The sequence below is a fragment of the Rasamsonia emersonii genome, assembly GCF_000968595.1.
Source record: "Rasamsonia emersonii CBS 393.64 chromosome Unknown ctg1118621760005, whole genome shotgun sequence".
Classification (NCBI taxonomy): domain Eukaryota; kingdom Fungi; phylum Ascomycota; class Eurotiomycetes; order Eurotiales; family Trichocomaceae; genus Rasamsonia; species Rasamsonia emersonii.
Genome location: NW_013563282.1, coordinates 93,175 through 114,600, shown reverse-complemented (window position 1 = coordinate 114,600; position 21,426 = coordinate 93,175). Strand labels below are relative to the sequence as shown.

At 53.0% G+C, this 21,426-nt stretch overlaps 6 protein-coding genes across 6 annotated transcripts; 3 read left to right on the top strand and 3 right to left on the bottom strand.

The window, feature by feature from the left end:
• Positions 1–577: 577 nt before the first annotated feature.
• On the top strand, positions 578–2,166 carry T310_1907 (Alpha-1,2-mannosyltransferase (Alg2); the record flags this gene model as incomplete). The annotated part of the gene is made up of 3 exons (XM_013475253.1): positions 578–766; positions 865–1,492; positions 1,559–2,166. The coding sequence occupies 3 exons, from the start codon at positions 578–580 to the stop codon at positions 2,164–2,166; spliced, it is 1,425 nt and encodes a 474-aa protein (XP_013330707.1).
• Positions 2,167–2,407: 241 nt separating this feature from the next.
• T310_1906 (uncharacterized protein) lies at positions 2,408–4,396 on the top strand (the record flags this gene model as incomplete). The annotated part of the gene is made up of 1 exon (XM_013475252.1): positions 2,408–4,396. One exon carries the CDS (start codon positions 2,408–2,410, stop codon positions 4,394–4,396), a length of 1,989 nt encoding a protein of 662 aa, XP_013330706.1.
• Positions 4,397–4,892: 496 nt separating this feature from the next.
• Positions 4,893–6,968, bottom strand: T310_1905 (MFS monocarboxylic acid transporter; the record flags this gene model as incomplete). The annotated part of the gene is made up of 3 exons (XM_013475251.1): positions 4,893–5,582; positions 5,642–6,578; positions 6,658–6,968. The coding sequence occupies 3 exons, from the start codon at positions 6,966–6,968 to the stop codon at positions 4,893–4,895; spliced, it is 1,938 nt and encodes a 645-aa protein (XP_013330705.1).
• A 572-nt stretch (positions 6,969–7,540) lies between these two features.
• On the top strand, positions 7,541–7,954 carry T310_1904 (uncharacterized protein; the record flags this gene model as incomplete). The annotated part of the gene is made up of 2 exons (XM_013475250.1): positions 7,541–7,588; positions 7,682–7,954. 2 exons carry the CDS (start codon positions 7,541–7,543, stop codon positions 7,952–7,954), a joined length of 321 nt encoding a protein of 106 aa, XP_013330704.1.
• Positions 7,955–8,301: 347 nt separating this feature from the next.
• T310_1903 (Inositol hexaphosphate kinase KCS1) lies at positions 8,302–12,498 on the bottom strand (the record flags this gene model as incomplete). The annotated part of the gene is made up of 3 exons (XM_013475249.1): positions 8,302–10,240; positions 10,301–11,839; positions 11,873–12,498. The coding sequence occupies 3 exons, from the start codon at positions 12,496–12,498 to the stop codon at positions 8,302–8,304; spliced, it is 4,104 nt and encodes a 1,367-aa protein (XP_013330703.1).
• A 2,653-nt stretch (positions 12,499–15,151) lies between these two features.
• T310_1902 (Conserved leucine-rich repeat protein) lies at positions 15,152–20,704 on the bottom strand (the record flags this gene model as incomplete). Its single annotated transcript, XM_013475248.1, has 3 exons — positions 15,152–15,523; positions 15,724–16,309; positions 16,368–20,704. 3 exons carry the CDS (start codon positions 20,702–20,704, stop codon positions 15,152–15,154), a joined length of 5,295 nt encoding a protein of 1,764 aa, XP_013330702.1.
• Between the last annotated feature and the right edge of the window lie 722 nt (positions 20,705–21,426).

Sequence of the window (21,426 nt, the reverse complement as noted above, 5' to 3'; positions counted from 1 at the left end):
CCCCTTTCTCTTTTTTACTTTTTTTTTTCTTCGACAATTTTCGCCGTTCTGCACAAATGACGATTATGGACGATATTTGGCGCGGCCACTTGGACAGCTTCTGAATGTCGATGTTTCCGCTTGTACTTATGATTCGTGAACTTGAATCGTATTGTACAGTACAATCAGAAAAACCAGGAGGAATATCTATTTGCCTTTTCTCCCCTTTTTGTTCAGGGTAATCAATCTTTGATTGACTTTGGTGTAAGTCGATTAAAATTAAAAAATCAAGTCGCTATCCTCGTAGGACTAGGTATCGACTGAGTAATTAGATATTTCTCCATATGTGATATGTCAGTTCTCGCAGAGAATATTTTAAAGTAAGGAGGGAGCATTATTATGTTTTTCGGCTGGTGACGGCGCGCATGATGCCGCTGACGATAAGATAAGAGACGGGCCATCACATGACGTTGCATGCCGTCTCAGGAGTAAAGCTCCAGGTGACGGACGAGTGGACAGCTGGTCTTTGGCTCGTCCCTGCAAACTCCTCCCCGGCAATCCAGTCTACAATCGCCCTTTTTCAGGGCTGCACCGCGCCATGGCCGGCTCTAGACGGTCCAATGTCATCATTATCCATCCGGATCTCGGCATTGGCGGTGCGGAGCGACTCATCATCGATGTGGCCCTTGCGCTGCAGAAACGCGGCCATCAGGTGACGATATACACCTCCCACCGAGACAAGGCACACTGTTTCGAGGAGGCGCGCGATGGCACGCTCGACGTGCGCGTACGAGGGAACACACTGTTCCCGGCGTTGGTGTTTGGACGACTGCATCTGCTGATGGCGGTGCTGCGACAGCTGCACCTGACGGTCTCGGTGCTGAGGGAGATGGGGAGAACGAACAAAAGAAGGAGGAGGGGAAGACGACAGACACGAAAGGCGCCGACGAGGAATTCGAAGACGACGTTTTTATCATCGACCAACTCCCCGCCTGTGTGCCGATTCTGAAGACTCTCGGTCCGCGATGCGCCGCCACCGGTAGGAATAATGGCAGACGACGAGGCAAACAGCGGATCCTGTTCTATTGTCATTTTCCGGACCAACTGCTTGCCCGGAGGGACGAGCGCAGCGCACTGATGCGGCTTCTGAAGGGACTTTACCGCTACCCATTCGACTGGTTCGAAGGCTGGGCGATGAGCGCGTCAGACAAGGTTGTTGCGAACTCGAAATTTACACGCGGGGTCGTCAGACAGGTCTTTGGGGCAGGCAAATTGGGGGATGTGAAGGTCGTCTATCCGTGTGTCGACACCGATGAGGCGCCCGTGGTCAAGAAGAAGGGCGCCGACAAGGTGGGGAAAGAGGAGGCCATCATCGGGGATGATCTCTGGGGTGGCAAGAAGATCTTCCTCAGTATCAATCGTTTCGAAAGGAAAAAGGGTATCGAACTCGCGATCCGTACATATCATGGCTTGGGAAAGGAAGGACGGAAGGGGACGCGGTTGGTAATCGCAGGTGAGTTCTTCCTACTGTCTGTTCTTCCTGAGAGTATAGTCGCTAACGCGTATATAACTCTACTAGGCGGTTACGACAACCGTGTTCAGGAGAATGTGCAGTATCACAAGGAACTCGATGCTCTGGCGCAAGATCTCGGTCTGCAGACTGCGACATCCAACAGTGTCATATCAGCCCTCTCCATTCCCGATTCCATAGACGTTCTCTTCCTCCTCTCCGTTCCGACAGCCTTCAAACAGACGCTCCTTCACAATGCCAAGCTACTGCTCTATACCCCAGTAAACGAACATTTTGGGATCGTCCCGGTGGAAGCAATGCATGCTGGCCTGCCCGTTCTCGCATCCAATACTGGCGGCCCATTGGAAACCATCGTCGAAGGTGAGACGGGTTGGCTGCGAGATGCGCGGAATGTCGACGAGTGGACGGCCATCATGAGAAAGGTGCTGTTCGAAATGGACGACCAGGACTTTGCGAGGATGGCTGCCAATGGAAAGAAAAGGGCAAAGGACGAGTTCTCTCTCACCGCTTTAGGAGACAGACTCGAGGAAGAGATTCAGGACATGCTCGCTTCCCGGAGACGGCCGTTCATGGGGTTCCAGCAACTGGCAATGGGCTTCGTCCTGTCCGGAATTGGGGTTGCGATACTTGCTGCTGCTATCCTGAGGACTGTGTAATAATATACGATTGTTACTTTTTTTAAACGCCGCTACGAGAAGCCGCGAAATATCATGATTAATATTTAGTAAACTTGGGATTGATAACGTACCTAAGCTGGAATATCAAAATGATAGTCACGTGAGTCCGCGATCTGCGAGACGCGCTTTCCGGAACCTCGCGTCGTCCGCAGGCGATGACAGCATTAAGATGTCGTTCTCAGCTTGACTTTCGCAACCAAGCAGAACCGCAGGAAAAAAAATGCCAGAAGTCATCGATCTGGTTTCTTCAAGTCCATCCCCTCCACCTACCGCGAATGGTCGAGCCCAGCCGCAGTCATTGAGCGTCCGCAGGCCTCCTGCCAACAATCAACGACCATCATCAGCCCTTATTTCCAGCTCTCCGCGTTTTCTATCCGACGAATTCGATGCATCATCATCATTGTTTGTCTACGACGAGCCGGAGCAGCAGCCTGCGGCGAAGAAAAGAAGGCTGACCCCTGAAGTTGAGACAGAGCAAAATAATGATCCGTCGACCGTGAAATCGCAGGCTACGGACTCCCTGTTCATCTTTTCAGACGACGATAATAATCATGATAATCCTGCCTTGCCCTCTGCGACGAGTCGCTCGAATGCCGGACCTACCACGACAAAGACGTATAAATGTGACGGGGAAGAATCTGATCCTATTGTCTTTACATCTTCTGCTCCGGAGCCTACGGCAGGACAGCAATTACAATCCGAAGTTCAAAAAACGAGGACTGCGCGGACGATCACGCTCGATGATGATGATGACATTGAGGAGTTTAGTGATCCGTTGGCTCTGCCGGACGATGCGTTGAGTTCTTTCCTGGAACAGTCTCAAAAATCAACAAAAGGGCAGCTTTCTGATCGCACTGCTGCCTTACTGGCTAGCCTTGAGAGTCGAGACGCGTCCAGTGCGAAGGGGACGGGTTCGAAACCGGGTGGTCGTTCGCGAATAGATGGATCTGATTCGAATGAGTTGCTCTCCGATGAGTTGTTTGAGAAACCGCCGAACCGATCAAAACCAAGAAGACAGCCAAAGCTGTCAGCAGCCGAGAAAGAGGCCAAGGCTAGGGAGCGGGAAGCCGCTAAAGCACAACGTGAACGCGAGAAAGAGGCAGAGAGTGAACGAAAAAGGCGAGAAAAGGAGAAAAAAGCCAGAGAGAAGCAGCTGGCTGCGGATATCGCGGAGGTTAACAAGCTTAAGATCGACAAGAAGAATTCCACGCCTGAAATGATAATTGACCTCGCCACGACGTTTGCAGATACGAGTGTTGGGAACCAGGTCACAGAATTCATGAGGCATCTGGGCGTGGAGAGAACTTTCTTCACCAGCTCGATCCGCAATATTGTCAAATGGCGGCGTAAGGTTAAGGCTACATTCAACGAGGAGGCAGGTTACTGGGAGCCGTGTCCTTTGCACATTAGGATGGAAGACCATGTGCTGTGTTTGCTTTCCGCACAGGAGTTTGTGGATATGGTGGTCGCGTCACCGGCAGCAGGAGAGCAGGAAGATGCGGAAACTCTTGAACTGCACGTTCTCAGAGTGAAAAGCGCCTATCCGAATTGCAAGGTGATATACCTCATCGAAGGACTTGAAGCCTGGATGCGCAAGAACAGAAACGCGCGAAACAGAGCCTACCAAGCGGAAGTCCTCCGGCAACTAAACGATACCAATAGTCTCGGTGATCCATCGAGCAGCAATAATCAAGCCAGAGCACGCAAGAAAAAGGCCCGGAAGCCGGAAGATACTCCTCCCGTGGACGACGACACCATCGAAGACGCTCTCCTTCAGCTGCAGGTCACGCATGCGTGTCTGATCCACCATACGAATGCCGCCGCCGAGTCGGCAGAGTGGATCAAGAATTTCACCGAGCACATCTCTACGATCCCGTATCGGCGCGAGCGGATGGATCTGAACGACTCTGCGTTCTGCATGGAGGTCGGACAGGTCAAATCGGGCGAGGACCGGGCGGACACGTTCGTCAAGATGCTGCAGGAGGTCAATCGGGTGACGGCGCCAATGGCGTACGGCATCGCGGCCAAGTACCCCAGCGTGACGGACCTGCTGAGGGGGATGAAGCAGCATGGCCCGTCCATGCTGGAAGATGTGCGCAAGTCGGCTAACAAGAACGGCGCCTTGACGGAATCACGAATCGGCCCTGCCGTCAGCAGACGGTTATACAAGGTTTTTATGTGTTTAGATCCGACGTCGACGGATATATGACTGGTCGGTCGTCTGTCTATGTACTGTACAGTACTTGGGATACTGTCTTCATCCATCATCTTGGCTACCGACCAACCGACCATTTATTGCTCTTGCATTGTACTATCACTACCTTTTTTTTTCCATAATGCTCGCTGATTGGTGGTTGGCTTCGTAAAGGACAGTTGTTAGTTGTATTGTATAGCTTTTGATTTTCCTTCAGATACTGTTCCAGATACCCGTTCATTATTGTCGATAGACTTGTTGAATTCGGGATATTCCTTTTTTGGTATTGTATGAACTAGATGGATAGATAGAGATCGAAAACAGGGTTTTTTCAGAAACGAGGGGTTTCTTTTAAGTCGTCATTTCATTTCATTCATTTCATTTCACAGATAGTACTAAGATTGTCTCGAGACATCTTCTTTGCGTCTCCCGAAAAATGTCTAAAATCTATATGTATATTGCCAAAACAAAAAAAAAGGAAAATAGTAAAGAATATCTAATCTAAACTAATCTAAACTACAACACCTCTCCTCCTCCATCCTCTCCAGGCAAGCGTCCACACAATCATGGCCGCCCACACGCTCAGCGTGCACCCAATGGCCCAGAACCCGTAGCATTGCCATCCGAAGCACTGGCCTTGCTGCCTGTCAGCACCACCACCGCCGCCGCCGCCGCCACTCCCGGCGTCGATACCATTCTGGTAGCCGCGCGAATAGACGGTCCCCCACACCGCGGCTCCGGCAGCAGGAACCATGGCGACAAGACCCCAGTTTGTGCCGAAGTTCTCGACGCCCCAGACGACGGAGATGATGATGGGCATGAGCGCGAAGGAGGCGCCGTAGCCGAAGCCGACGAGCGCGCTCGTGGCGTGCAGCAGCTGCGGGTGGTGCAGGGTTAGCTGGGGGATGGCAAGTAGCAGGAAGCCGAGGGAGAGGATGAATGCGCAAGGTAGGAGGAAGGCGAGGCGCGAGAAGGTCGGCCCGTCCTGGCGCGGGATCGGTTGTCGGTTAGGGTTGTCCAGGCTGTAGATCCAGAGGTGTGTTGCTGGAGGGGCGAACATGTCCGTGATAGACCCCGTCAGGAGCCGTGCGACGGTCGATGTCAGGGCGATGGTGCTGACGTGCGTCGAGGGCAGGCCTGCTGGCGGTGGAGCATGGAGAGGGGACGAAACGGGCGTCAGGGTTCGGATAATAGTCCCTAGCTGAGAAGAGAAGACATTGTTAGTGAGGTAATTATGTTTGAGTAAGGTACAGTACATACATTGTTGAAATATGCCTCTCCAGGCCCTGTAACGAAGAAGAAACCCGCTGCGAGCCACCACATGGTATGGTCCTTCAGAAAGAGTCGCGTCTCCTGGTTCAGAAGCCAGTTCTTCTTCCTGCGCTCCTCTTCCTCCCGTTGCTTCTGGCGTCGTCGCTCCTCGCGCTCTTCGTCCGATAGCGTCAGCGACTGCTGCTGCTCATCCCCTTCTGCCCCATCATGTTCTTGTTGTTCTTGCTGAAATGTGCCATATGCAGCCCGGACCTCCTCCCGGGGGCGGAAGAAGTCGTTCTCGCCGAGAATACCGCTCCGCTCCAGCTCAGAGACGGCCTCGTTGATGTACTTCTCCTCCTCTTCGCCGTCGACGATCCTCAACGCGAACGTGCCTCCGAGGCCGAGGCAGAGAAGCAACAGCGCCAGGAACACAAAGTACCGAAACACGTCCACGTCGCCGCAGGAGCCGTCCTCTAGTCTCTCGCACAGGAGATACGTCCCGACCTGGCTCTGCCACATGCCGCTGAGGCCGAACGCCGCAATCGGAACGGCCAGCATGATGCCCTTGTGTTTCCCTCGGCCAAAGTTCTTCGCGCACGTCGTCACCGCAGCCCCGTACATGCAGCAGGTGCCAGCACCCACGAGGACGAAGGCCACAACCATGACCCAAAACGGCCACCCGGTCCCGCCCGCGTCGACCGGCGGACCGCTCTTGTACGAAAAGGCGGCTAGAAAATAGCCTGCTCCAAAGAGGATTCCGGCTAGACACGACACCGGAGACGGCGAGTAGCGATCACACAGGTATCCGAAAATTGAGACGGGCAGGTACATGGCGATCTCGGCGGCGACCGCGACAGCATTGACTCGGTCTTGGGTATAGTGTAGCCGGGTAAGCAGCAAAGGGCCGTAAAGCGAGAAGGCGGTGATACTCCCAGCACCGAGACTATATGAAAGTAATTCAGTCAGTTGAGAAACCAATTGGAATATCAGATTAAATATGCGATAGAGAAGAAGGAACCCACCAGCTAACAACACCCCAGACAAAGCTGAAAAACCTCACAATCTCCTTCTTCAATCTTCTCCGATCCCGCTCCACAATCTCCTCCACCACGTCGCTCAGAAGACCGTCACTGCGACCATCATCATCATCGCCGCCGCTTCCGTCTGCCCTTGATCCGGACAGGGCACGTCCACGTCCACGACCGACGCGTCCATGTGCGTCACCCGCCTCCTCGCCGGCCAGAAGCGGCCGATGGGCGTCGAAATCCCGCTTGTCGATCTTGGTGGTGGTGTTCTGGACTTGGACATGGCCGTTACCGCTTGGATTGGACATTGCGAAGGCTTATTTGCAAGCCCTTGTCCCTCTTTCTTATAAAAATATATCGCCAGGATGTGGATGTGTCTGTGTATGGATATACGTACGCCGAGGCGGTGAGAGGGGGGATTCCGGACTTCTCTCTCCCCCTCGATATGATTATCGCTCGGGCATACGGCAACGAATGTATGTAGAAGAAGGAGAATATAAATTATATCACGATCTTCATTTCAACACATGATCAATTAGACTGAAAACGTAATATAGATAGATGGTAGAAGAGGCGAATCGGCCTCGATCGGATGAATGATCCGACTTGACTGAGTCGCTGACGGAGTTGAGTTGGCAAGCTGGCTGGAGCTTTACCAAAGTTAACTTAGCTTTCCTTTCCGGCGGAGTCCCGCCCCCGGCTCTTATCAGTAATCTCCTCCACAATTAACACAGTAATTACTCTGGAGTACAATTCAAACCCCGCGTAAGGCAACAGAAGCTCCAAAGAAGCCATTATTAGCATATATGTACTGTACATACAGTAAACTGTGGCAATCTACCAGTTGCAGTCTCAAATCTCTCACGCTTGGCAGATCCACATGTCAGGTCAGATTGGTCTTAGCAGTGTCACCCCTGACACGTCACACGTGAGTCAAACGTAGTGTATGTACAGTCAACACACAACATTATTCCATTATCCATTCTAGAATGACAGAGACATGAATTATGTATGTACACAGAGGAAGAGCATTAACGCAACTCCGGGTCTCAGGAATCGCTTCCCAAGAGGTATCGTTCAAATCACGCCCGACGAAGCCACCCACACGATGAGAAAGAAAGAAGACAACCCCCTGGTGACAATACTAAGTAGTCTTTCAATCAAATATCACCCAGAACATAATAGCGGAACGACAGATCCGAAGAGAGACGTATCAATATATCAATCAGGTCATCGTATCACCATCACCATGAGCAAAATCCCTAGCCAGTCTAACATTTTGCCCCGGCCATAACGCCGTCCGGTCCACGAAGAATACCAATGAAAACAGTAAAAAGAAGAAAGAAAAAAGGGGGGGGGGGAAAGCAAAATTCCGAACCAGACGCCATTGTGCAATCACATATCATCAGTCATTCAAAGACAGGAGAAGCGAGAAATAAAAAGATGAAGGGGAGGGGGGAAAAAAAAAAGGCGAGGTTAAATAGGTAGAGAAAGATGAATGTGATGCAGTATGATGATTGGAGCTGGTAAACTCCATTGCTGCCACCCACACGATGAGATCCGTTCTGACCAGTACATGCGGCGTGGCAGCAGTTCATATGTGCATACGTCGGGTATCACAATGCGAAAAAGAGACGTCATCTAGAAACTGACTTCCCCCGGGTCACTCTCAACCACTCCTTCGACCCAAAACCCGTCGGAAGAACCCTCATGGCCTCCGCCTCGGTGACCAAGAGCCATCGCCTCGCCTTCGCCACGTTCGACATAGTCTTCCTGGCTGCTGACCTCCCTGAGAATACGCTGGAAATACATGCGAAGCGTGCGGAGACCGCGCAAGTAACCTCGATCGACATCATCCGGATGTTGAGGCGGGCAACGCACGTTGGGCGGCAGCTCATCTTCTCCGGTCACGCAGTTCGCAAAGTCCACGATCTTCAACTGCACGTCCGTGTTGTTGTGGCCCTCCTCTGATGCTTGGCGCTCAAGAGGCGACCGTTTCGACTTGCCGTCCTCCCCCCGCTTGCTCGGGGGCGACTGCTCCCCGTCATACAGGATGAGAAGGCTGCTGGCATAGAAACGATACCGCTTGAGCTTTCGAATCATATTCTCGAGCATCTCGAGTTTCTCGAGAATGATGGGGATCTTCTTGCTCACGCTCCGGTAGCTGACCCCATCGTAGAGGAATCGCGTCAGTGCATCTTGGAACTCCCGGCCGGCTTTCAGATCACGACCATAGTATTTGTCTTCAAAGAGATATTCCTGCTTCTTCACGTTCCATGTTTGCATGCCGCAGAGTCGCACACCCAGCTGCTGCGACGTGGTCGTCTGACACTTGCGCCGTTGCGATTTCTTTTTCTTTTCGTCGGCGTCCAAGCCGTACTGACGCGTGCCCATTTTCAGATCGAGGACACATGGCTTATTCATGCCCGCCGTGAGATCCTCCAGGAGGATGAAGTATTGAACTCGTTCATCGCGCTTCGGTTGCGCCTCCTTTGGATTCGTCGGAACGCGGACATGTTCCACCTCCGGCATCGGGGGAGGAAGCCTCGTCTGCTCAGGAGGAGAGGTGGTGGTCTTGGTAGGAGACCGATCAGCAGGGGTGGTGTGCTTGGAAGACCCATTGGCCTTCACCGAAGGAGATGGCGGAATGGATGCATCACCTTCCATAGTAAAGATCTCATCTTCCCCGTCTCCACCATATCCATCATCTTCAAAGAACATGAGATCGCCACGATCGCCGCTGGTGATGCTCCTCCGCCGTCTCTGCAAACCACTTCCGGAATGGCGTCGCCTCACCGGCCGATCCCTGGTCACCGAACTGGGGCGCGGCGGACTGTCGGCCGTCCGTACCTTCTCCAACGGATTCGAGTGTCTCTCCAGAGTGGCTGATGTTGAAAGGGCGGATTGGTCCTGGGGCGCATTCTTGACAATGTCAATGGCACGACTTTTCGCGGGCGACTTGTCCCCGCTGGCGCGGCGACTGGAGGTCTGATCCTCGGAGAGGTTGGTCCTGCGGTGCGCGGTATCGGAGCGGTATCTGGGCAAACTGGCATGATTGCGCGCATGTCGCCGGTGGTGGTGGTGGTGGTGGTGGTGGTGAATCGTGGGCGGGCTGAATACCTCCCGAAGGACCTGCTCCTGTAATTTGCGATTAACTGTCGTCGCTCCCCAGCTGTTATTGTGCCTTTTCAAGGTTGGGGCCGGCACATCGTTGGCAGAACTGCTCTTAGGGGTCTGGCTGTCAGATCCAGGACCCTCTTCAGACAGGGCCTTTCGAGACGATCCTGCCTCGTCCGCGGTCCTCGGTCGTTGAGGCAGAAAAAGGTCAGAAGGAATGATGTGTCTGTTATTCTCCAGGATCACTTTCGGAATCACCCCAGTCACCTGCTGCTGACTGAATATTCTAGGTTGTTGCGGATTCTTTGAGGTCTGAGACGTCGTTCGATCTTGAGTCGCAGCCTCATCAGACCGCTTATGCTCGTCGACAGCCTCGGGTCCCCCATGCTGTGCGCTATCATCGCGTTTGGCCTTAGACTGCTTTGGCTTCTTTGAAAAGGTTACGTTCAACACACCAATATACCTGGAGAATCAAATTGTCAGACATAGGGCGAACACGCTCGAAATGATGATGAGGACGAACCTCGGCAGGAACATGAGCATTTCAGGATGCCTCTTTTCGATCCGTTCATAGAATTCGTTCTCACGATTGTTGAGCTGTTTGCAAACCGCACGACGCGAAAACCGAAACACCGTTGTATGTCCACCAACCTGATGGCGATACGGCTTCAATTCCACCGCTCCGATCGGACGCGTCTGGGCATGTTTGCGTCGCGGACGGGCATACCGTTGTCCCTGGGTCGGTGTCGCCGTTGGGGTCAGCTCCGCGTCGTCCGTCAGGCTGGATTCCTCTTCCCGAGTGGATACGGCGCTTTCGTCGGCCGACACGGTTTCGGACTCGGACGTGGATTCGTGGCTGTATTCCGAGATGGTCGCCAGAGACTTGTCTTCCGCATCGCTCGTCGATTGGAAGTCGCCATGCAAGATGCTCCTGTCATGCCGGGATCGGAGAGAGATGTCCACATGGCCGCCAATTTCTGGTTCAGAACCGCCCAATCGCGTCTTGTTCTCGTGGTGGTACGGGTCCTCAGTCGCGGTCGGCTCGTGCGGGAAGTACAAGGCCGACGAAATATGTTCGTCCTCGTCCTCCTCTGGGACCGACACTTGCTGACGCTCCACATCCGCATCTGGAGACTGGCTACGATAGTCTCTGCTCTCCTTGTCGAAGTTGTTTCGAGCACGGTCCGCATACTGTGTGGGGATGCTCTGAGAAAAAGAACCACCACGAGCGCCACCGGAAGTCAGATGAAAATTGCGAATCTCCTCCAGTAAGGAACGAGGGAGCGATCGAGAAGGACGGCGCGGGGTGTCCGCATCTCTGGTGCTGTCCAACTCGGAAGTCTCTTGGGCCAAGGATGATGGCGATTGGGTGTCCTCCAAAAGCGGTTTCGAGAGTTCGGAGGACGGAGGATGGCGCTTCGCGCTCTCCTCTCCGGCCGGAAGATGAAGCGTAGCATGGGACGGTCGCGGCGTGTGTTGAGACTCGGACTCCTCCTCATACTGCCGCTCATCATCCTCCGGCTCCACGGCGTTCTCCTCACACTCCAGCCCCCTCCCACGGTCCTCCCGTCTCTTGCGGTCGGGGGACGTGGTGTTCTCCTTGAACAACCCGAGATAGTGACTGGACTTGCGACTCCGCACATGAGCCGCTGGCTCCGCATTGGTCAGATTGGCCTCGATCGACTCTTCCACGCGGGTGCTCCGACCCCGGCTCGAACCGTGGTCCAACTTGGTACCCCAGGTCACATCCACCGTGCCATCACCATGTCTGTGGTGCCGTACCGCCGCCCAGGGTTCGGCAATTGCTCTCTCGTGGTGGTCGGGGTAGGACGGACGGACCATGGGGATATGGTCCAAACGGGGCGCGTCAGCCAAAGCGGAGGGCAGGAGATTGCGGTCCGGATCTTTCGACACGGGAGCGTCGTTGCCAGCGCCTTCGGACACGATCTTGCGAAGTGGATGGAAGGTCTCCCGGATGGCGATTCGGTGCGTCCCGGCGACCTTGGAGCTCTCGACCGTCTCCTGCTGTCGCACCCAGCCGACGTGGGACCGGCCAGCGGCACTGTAGGGGAGGAGAGAAGAGCGTCAGACGCACGACGGGTGCTGGCGGTGGTAGGGGTCGTGCTGGAGAGCGGAGTCGTCCGCGGCGGAAGCAAGGGAGGGCGAGGGCGATGCCGTGGTGTCGACGGGGGGTCGGGATGGATTCGGACTCGAGACAGCAGCGGCGGTGGACGAGACAGGAGCATCTCTGGGGCTCGATATCATGCCAATGCAGCGGGGCTGGTCTGCATCTCGCACAGGAGAGCGCGGCGGTGTAGGGGAGGGGGCATCGTTAGAGTCGGACGGGAGATAGTGGGTAGCGAAGATACTGTCCCTCTCGGACAGCTGGGGGCTCTGGGAGCGGAAAGGCGACGAAGCGACGTGGGAATGCCGGAGCTGGTCGAGAGGGGCGGTGCTGGCTCTCCTGAGGGAGGCATTGGAGGCGGATTGGGAGGACCAGAGAGACGGGATGCGGTCGACAAGGGCGCGGGAGGCATCGCCGGAGTCCGACGGGGTCCGCTGGTGACGCTCGTGCTCCAGCTCGCGCTGGGGATGGCCAGGCAGGCCGTGGTCGGGGCGGCGCTGGGCGTCCCCGTTGGCGCAGTGCTGGGGATCAGAAGCAGCCGGCGTCACCAGGGGTCCAGGCGGGGCATGAGCAAATGCGGAACCAGGTCTGGACATGGGGAGGACATTGGGCAGACGGCCTCGGGGGGCTGTTCACGAGGGGCGAGGAGCGAGCTCAGCAGGGACGGGGGTGCAGGGCTGGCAAGGTGCGAGGGAGGGAAGAGAGAAGAGAGACGGAGACGGCGCGAAGGACGATCGGAGAGAAGAAGACAGCCCAATAGGCGGTGCGGATGGCGGAAGCAGCAAGGGAAAGCCACACCCGGGCGGAGCTCGCCAACGGGCAAGGGGCGCGATCTTCACAGCAGCAGCACGTTGCAGGGCAGGCCAATGCTACAGGCGGTGTCTGGCAGAGAGCTTGGATTAGGAGCTGCAAGAGAGTGCGTTGGGACGAGACGAGCTGAAGCAGCAGCAGGAGTTGACGACATGACGCGGGTCCCCGTCACCGCCTTCTGTGTCCGTTCTATCGGCTACTGGTAGGAACTTAGGATGCACAGTGTGACAGTCCTTGAGACACTACAATAACAGAAGAGCAATGTATCAGTGTATAGGAGCTTTGGAATTCATTCTTATCAAGGTAGTACTTGTATGACAGTAATCCTGCAACTGTACGCAAGATAAGGAGATAACTACTGTGCTGCTGCAGCAAATAAGTGGTACCAAGGCAATGGAAGCGATCCCGCACTAGTAGTACAGGATAATGCCCGCTACATACCACAAGCTACATGCCACAACTGTCGGGATGCTTTCGGTTCACTGCGTCAGACTGATGAAGACTGATCCGTCACACCCCATCTGCAGGTGATGAATGACGACGACGACGATGTTGGGGGGTTGATGAATTGACGGGATGGACGTTGTCTACGGACCGTGGCCGACATTGCAGGAATAATGCCTTCCCGCTGCTGCCAATCATCCGGCAACGTGCGCGTCTCGCTGGCTGGCAGGGTGGAAACTCGCCATGCCAGGGCGAACTGGCGGACGCAAGGAAGCAGCCTGGAATGAGCCTCAACGGGTCAAGGTCTCAAGGCTCACCGTTCCGTCAGTCGGCTTTCTGCGCTGTTTTTCCCGTCGAGTAGATTAATCGCTCATGACTAATACTAAGATCCTTCTTTGCTCGACATCCGGAAGAAGTTGCCCTTATTGTTGATGCTAGACTGTGGGCCTCTTCGCTAGAACCAGACCGCTACTACGGAGCAGTTTTTCGCGATCTGACCAGAGTCACCAGACAGCCGATTTGGTTGATTCCAGAACAGTTGGTCAGCGCAACTAATGCCCATCTGCTAGTAATAGCATCTACCTAACTTGACCAGCTGAGCGAAATTGCCCATCGTGCGTGAACAGGTGGGAGGTGCTAGCAGTAGACTACCTACCTAGACTCTAGTCATAGTTAATTACTCCTGGTCCCCACACCAATCTCCGGGGCACTGGCTTCCAGAAAACCAGCACCAGACTACCAGCTCGGACAGAACGCCGTAGAACCCTCGCGCCGCCACAGTTTGTCGTCTGCCCGATGCGAGAGAGGGGCATACCCAACGTCGAGGTCGACATGCAGCAATGCCCATTTCCTGTCAAGAGAGGCTGACTCTGTCAAGGTTTATACTTCACAGAGGAACTTTCCTGCTGGCAACGTGTTTCCACATCTATACTCCGTACTCCAGATTCACAGATTAATATTAATACCATGACTACTACTCTTACCAACTGGAGTAAATGCAGACCACTGTGGCTGTTCTGCTTGTTGGTTAGTAGTAATTGAGTTAAGGCTTCTTGGGCCGACACTATATACCTAAGATCATGGGATCATGATCATGGGATCACGCAGAATGACTAATTACCTAATGCTGATAGGAATGAGGTGCGGGGATGGCTATAATATCCATAGATATTCCTTTTTTTATTTTTTATTTTTTTTATTTATTTGTTTTATTTATTTATTTATTTTTTGGCCTGAATTGATATGCCAATGCCAGCTAAAGAATGGGGATTTTTTTTTAACAGTTTCTCTGGCGAATTACGCTCTTTGGCGTGCAACTTCATGTTGGTGCGGACAAAGGTTAAGCTTCGTAAGTACAGTTATTATGGCCTTCTCCTTCCTCTGGCCGACAACCGATTCGACTCAATTGTCTGCAATGATCAGGTGCTTTCCTATCTGGCTAGATTCTTCTGGGTTGCCTGCATTATTTAATCTGATACTATTAATTGCTGAATGCTCACCTCGATGATGAATGGTAGCAATGCGCCATGATTGTGGATGGGCAGGGGTCTGTCTTTAGTACCAGGTAGACAAAATATATATAACTCACACCCAATCCAACAATACCATCAATCAAGTTTCCAGTGAAAAAAAAAACTTCTTTGAATCCTAGGTAAATAACAAAAACCTACATTATTATTATTATTGTTTTTTTTAAAAAAAGCTGCATCACCACATAAAGGCAAAAAGTGAAAAGAACTTGGAAGATCATCCAATATTATTCAAACCAGGAAAATCTTAAAGCTAAGGACAACCTTGGTCCTCAATCCCATTCCATGGCCCACCCTAACACCGGCCGAATGCTATACTAAATCACATATCGTATACAAGTCCTGGCTCCATGGCCAGCAAACAGAGACTAATCCAAGAGAACCCAATTTACCCGCCCATGCATTGAAGAGCAACCGAAAAGAAAACCAAACGTCCAAAGCACAACGCCCATTAACGGAAAACCCCTTACTTCCTCTTGAAAACGCCCAGATCCTCCAGTCTGTTCCAGACCCGGTCCATTTCCGCCTTCTCTTCCTCCAAGATCGGCCGCAGTTCTAACCCATCAAGAACCTTGACTGCCCCGCCAGATCCAGCATAAAGCATTAGCTCCAGCACCATGCGTCTCACCTTCGTCGATTCATCCAAGCGGGCTCGATACTTTCGATCGGCCTCCGCATCCGCCGGAGGAATAGTGTATGGATCGTCGATCTCCACCTCCGGCTCAGAATCGATCTTGCTCATTTCGTTCGCCAGTTCGGGCAGTGCAATATCGGCGCAGCGCCCAAACGTAGCAAGGGCCGTGTGCCGACCCTCATCCTGTCCTTTTTGCCCATCGGCCTGTTTCCGCGTGAATTCCAACGTCTTCGCGTTGCTTTCGTTCCGCCCACTTCCCGAGACCGCTGGGGGGTAGAATCCAACGGTAAGGGATTGCCCCGTAGGTCAATAGTTCGAAGAGAACTGTGGTCATATCTTCCTGTTCTGCCAAGCCTGCCTACGACTTGACAGAGCGTTCTCAGCCTGCTGATCCGGTTTCCCACCACTGTCAAGCGGTCCAATCCGTTCATTCCTGCTATCTCCCTCAGCTCCGTCAGAGCATTGAAGTTGAGGTTGAGAACTCGGAGGTTCGGAAAGCTCGCCCCAAAGTGAGCGGGAAGGCACCTGAGGCCGCAAGACGCTACGTCAAGCAACTGTAAACTTAAAGCAGGGGCCGAAGGCGACAGGACTCGCTCCGATAGGCGATTAGAAGATAAAAATAACTTGCGGATATCCTTTATAACACTGATATCGATATCAAGGATGGATGCGGGTTCATTGGATTGCAGAGACATTTGCTCTCGAAGAGACAACACCTCAAGGTGGCTGCATTTCTCCAATCCATTGACCGTTGACAGGTAATTCCTGTCGAGATAGAGCAATGTCAGACCGGGAAAGATGGCGGCATCGAATGAGCGGAGGCGGTTGTTCGAGAGTCTCAAAAACCGTATATTGCGCATCGGCATTGAGGAATGAAGTTCCCCGACCTGATTCGTATTGAGATCAAGGGACTCAAGAGCCGGAAGAAAGTCTATATTTCGAACGGCGCTCAGCTCATTATGGCTGAGGTCGATTTCGCGTAGACGTGTACTGTATCAAAAAGGTGTTCAGTAAATGTACCACTGATAAAACTTCGGTAACGACTTACAGTTCGGCTCCTTCAAAGTCCACCATTGTCAGCGCATTGTGCCTCAGCTCCAAACGCAAGAGCCCATTCAGGTCGAGAATGCCGTCGATGTTTCGAATCTTGTTATTGTTTGCTCGCAGTTCCCGCAAGTGAATCAATCCAGAGAAACCATCCAACGACTCGAGTTGATTGCCCGAAACGTCCAAATATTGAAGGTTAACCAAGTGGCCCCACGCTGTCAGATTTGAGATGCAATTTTGTTGGATGGACAAATTGCGCAGCGTAGACGGAGCACCGCTGAGCTGGCCAAGTTCGTTCTCTGAGACATCCAGTTCCTCAAGGCGAGGACAGAAATCGTTCAGCTTGTGTAGAGTGATAAGACCCTTTCCCCGGAGATTCAGTCGCCGAAGATGCTCCCAATACGGCTCATACGGCTCCGCATCAGTAATATGCTTTACCAAATCCTCTGCAGCAAGAGCGAACGTTCCATGCACCTGACGCAACGAGGAAGGATGAGTGCGTTGGGCGATATAGCTGACTTCCAGTTGCAGAGGGTCGTCAATCTGGTTGACAGTAAAATCGGGCAGCGGACTGAGATGGAAACTGTAACTGGTATCATGACCAGCAGATGACGGATAAATCACCGACTTCTGAACGCCATTCGAGAGAGGAGTGGGTGTGTCTCGGCGAACCAGACTCAGCTCGTCAGACGTCTCTTCATTTTGCTCATCTATCCGAGATATCGAGCGACCAACAAAAGGCTTTCCATCAAGTGATGTGCGCCGGCATCCTGCTGGATTTGGAATGGCTTGGGAATTTCCTTCAGGGCCAGAGGATCTCCCTTGAGAGGGCCGGGACTTTTGTTCATTCACTTCCCCATCATCCTCAGGATACGCAACGTGCGACACCAGAGGAGAAGAGAAACTGATGGTAACAACTCGCGGCTGACGCGCTGAGCCTTCAGGTCGTCGCGGAAGGGTATGTGTACGGCCCTCATGAAGCTTAATCTCATGTTCGATGTCCTTGAGGCGCTGGTTCCTGTCAGCATCATCCGAATTATGCTTATCATTCCCTGTCAAATCTTCAGAACCCCAGGAGGTAGCCCTAGTTTCCGGCCTGGGGCCACTTGAGGTGAAGCGTGTCAATTTAGACTGTACGGAGCTCGAATCCGGAACGGAGGGAGCTCCATCTCGTGTCCTGGGCCGAGCATCAAGGGGTTGGCTCTCTGGGTGATCGAGATTGGACCGTGTGTTTGAGACCCTAGCCCCTTGTCCCGCAGGACGCTGACTGCCCTTCCCATTAGAAGAGACCAACTCTTGGACCCTCATCATCTCCTCTAATTCATCTACGCTGAGGTCCGGAATACTGCCAAATGGATCATCGTCACTGTCGTCTCTTGATCCGTTCATTGATCCGCCGGCCTTCTTTTTAACCCACGTATGAGTCGAACGGTCGTAGACCATCCCATTGACCTGTTCGGGAATCAGGTGTGATACCATATCAGACGGAATAACACCTTTAGCGTTGGAACTGTTCGATGAGGCTGTTGGGATCGGATGTCCATTGGGGCTACTAGTCTTCACGGTCAAGAGATCTTCGTGGTTAGGTTGGTCATCATCTGACTGGGAATGCTTCCGCTTGCGTTGTATGCGGGTATTATTTCGAATTCGAGTGTTTGGAGGGCTGCTTTCAATTTCATCACCACCCTCTTTCTTGTTGGTCCTCGCTTTCTGTTCCTTATCGAGATGCAAAGACATGACAGAGGCGCCCATGAGAAGCTCCGTATCATCTTTGTCTTCAAATTTTCGAAGATGACTGGCAATACGCGGATCCAGTTGCTGAGGCTCTCTTAACTTTCGCATATCCACACCATCACGACTCGGAGGACGTGAAAGATTCTCCCGGCTGGACTCCTCGGTATAGGTCTCATCTGCGTTGGTGACACTTGCCATGTCTGATTCCTCCACACTCGCCAAGCCGCTCTTGTATTTGCCCTTCGCGCGGATCATACTCATGATCTTGGTAGCCTCATCTAAAAAGTCCTGCGTAGTGAGGGAGCGTTTCCGAGCTTCCGGGACAGTATCAACTCCATTTGATTTGTCGCTACGCTTTGATTGGGCATGTTTCGATGAAGTTTGGTCCCTGATGGCTCCCATTTGACTTGGAGTCGGGGATCTTGATCGCCGAGTCGGCTGCGAGAAGTCTACACCACTCTGTGTGTCATAATTGATGCCCTGGCGCTCCAGGCTCACTTGAAGCAATGACAACCCTCTCATGGATCCGGCGAGCATATCCATTTCCCGTTGATGATCATCAAGTTGTTCACTCGCTTTCTGCAGGATTCGACGTCGCTTAGGAATCGAACTCCTACCTGGGGTATGAAGTACGCCCTTGATTTCACTATTATCCGGGCGTGGCGAAGTTGTGACAGGTGCCGGTTGACTGGCCCCAAGTCTCCGCGAGGCAATTCGCTGCCGATCTCGTAGAAACCGTCTTCTCTCGGGAATTGAATCGAGGCTTTTCGCCTTCCGGAGATTTTCTCTTCGGGAGTCTCGTGAAAAAGATCGGGATTGCAAACCAGCGAGTGGCCTTTGGTCCTCAAATGAACGTCGCGGGACGTCAATGCGGGGCGAAGTCTCATTTTCGAAGTCGAAATTATCCAGCTGACCACTTCCAAAGCGGTTCATGTGTGGATCAGCCGCATCTTGTGACTCTGGACGCGTAGTCTTTTGAGATGATTGATCATTGGTCAATCTGCGCCTCAGATTTGGAAGACTACGATTTGCCCTTTTCCGTCTCACTCCTAAAGAGGGAGAGACCGGCTCGTCCTCCTCAGAGACACCTTCAAAAGTCTCCTCAAATTGACTCATTCGTCGAAGTAACTTGTTGTTTGTGAATGTGTCGTGGTTCCCAAATAGTTTCAGGGGACTGCCTGAGGAATTCATCTTGTGGGAGTCTGGTCTATCGGGCCCAGAATCCCAGGGTGGCGACAGAGTGACGGCAGGTAACTGGGATCCGCCGGGAGAGTTGGGTTGACGATCTTGAGTACTGGGTGCGTCGTATGGTGGTGGTGAACTTCGAATTTTCGAGTCGGTTAGTGGAGAAGATGATAGGGCTTGCGATGGGAAGGATGACGGGCTCAGCCGTCGCATGTGGAAAGAGCCATCGTCGTAACCCCCACGGCGAAAATTCACAAACGGCTTCGTTTTTATAAATTCTTGTGTTCCCGTTGACAGATCCGCTGGCAGAGACTGGCTGGTCACGTCAAGGAGATCCTCCGGCTGGGTGTTATCTTCTCCGCCTCCAGTTTCTGAAGCTGGCCTGTCGGCGGCGTTTTGGGACAAGTTCTCGAGCTTGCCGTTTAGTTGTTTTAGCGCTGATTTGAGTACACCTGAGGTTGTTCGACAGTTTGCTGTGTTGGTTCTTGACAGCAAAATAGGCGTTATTCCTTCATTACGAATTTCTTCCCGCCCACTTGCCGACCTCATTCGGATATCCATATCTGAGACTCCGTCTAAGCCGTAAGTTGAGAGTTGTGAGGCATCAGTGTTGTTAGGTTTTGATACAGAACCGCTCTCGTTCGATCCGGGGGGATGTTCTCGGTTCTCCTTATCTTGTTCTTTATCTTGTGTTGAGGTGCTCGAATCCTTTCCCTCGAGGTCTTTGTTTTTTGCCAAGCACGTGCTTTTATCCCGTTTGTTTTGATTGTCGCTAGGTTCCTCATTTGTGCGCCTGACATCATCGGTCGGACCTGAATTAGCAAATGATCCCTGCGCTCCGGGCTCGGATCCTGCTGGAGGAGGCTTGAAAATGCTCTCCAGACCAAGCGGAGCAAACAAGTCGCACCGTTCATCCGGAGCCATTTGCCCGCGTATAAGCCGGCGCTTCCATTCCGGCGTGCCTTTTGCATCCCCTTTCACGGGCCGCACCTGAACTGTACCTTGCTCTTCTGTATGATTTGAGACATTGGAACTCGACCGAGCCGATACCATATTCTTCAATGGCGTGGACGACGGTTTCTTCCCAGACGGCGTTCCCGGCTTAGCAGCCCCTTTCGGCGCGCCTTTGGCTGGACTATTATTTAATCGCGGAGAGGCACGCGGACTGGGGGTGTCATTCCCAGCTTTTTTGGCTTGCGCCTGTTTGGTTCCTTTCGGAGTGCTTTTCGCTTTAATACGTGGTGATGGCTCTGGACGGGGTATCCGACTTCGGTGATAACATCCAATACATTTGCGCGCCGACTGGGTGACAGGAGCCGTGGGGAGGGATGGTGATGGGCGCGAAGTCGGAGAAGGTGTCTGTGGTGGCTGCGACACCCAGTCATCTGGGAGTGAGTCGAGCCATGGCTCCTTGCTCATTGTGGCGGTTCAACACGGTATTGTTTTGATTTGCGGTTGTACCCGACAAGTTCTCGGCGCGTCCTGCGGTAAAACGCGAAGATTGCTATCCATGAAGCACAATGTGCAAGAGTTTAGTTGAATAGATCATGATAAAGACAGGCGATAAGAGATGCACCCTAAGGGTGATGCAATGGAAGGAAGAAGAGTATCTTGAATGTGCGCTCACTAGCAATAATATGGTGTGTATAAAAGCGCCCTTGATGGATGAATTGTCCTGTCTTATCGGGTGTCACCGCCCTGCGGCCCAAGCGGGAGGCAATTCTGGTCCGTGGGCGACGGGCCACAGTGGACCTCCGGCGCAGGTGACAACTACTTGCCGAATCGGGCTGAGCGGGCGCCGGAGAAACTCGCTCCCCGCAATGCATGTCAACTCCCGCATGATTGGCCCGGGCCAGTAGCGCCGATTACGTCAGCAGACGCGTTGCCTGGGCAGAGCTGGATCTCACGCGTTAAGTGGTTTCGCGTGGCCCAGTGGCCCAGGAGCTGCAGCCTTGTTGGGACAAAGAGCCACAACCTCACTGTCCAAGCAGGTTTCTTGAACAACTGTTGCTCTGCCTACGCTCTGGCAGAGATGCATGCCGCTTTCTCTGGATTTCCTGTTGTTTCTGCTGCTCCTATGCAGGGACTTACTGCAGCAGCACAAGCAACAAGAAAAACCAACGTTTACGACTGTTCCCACC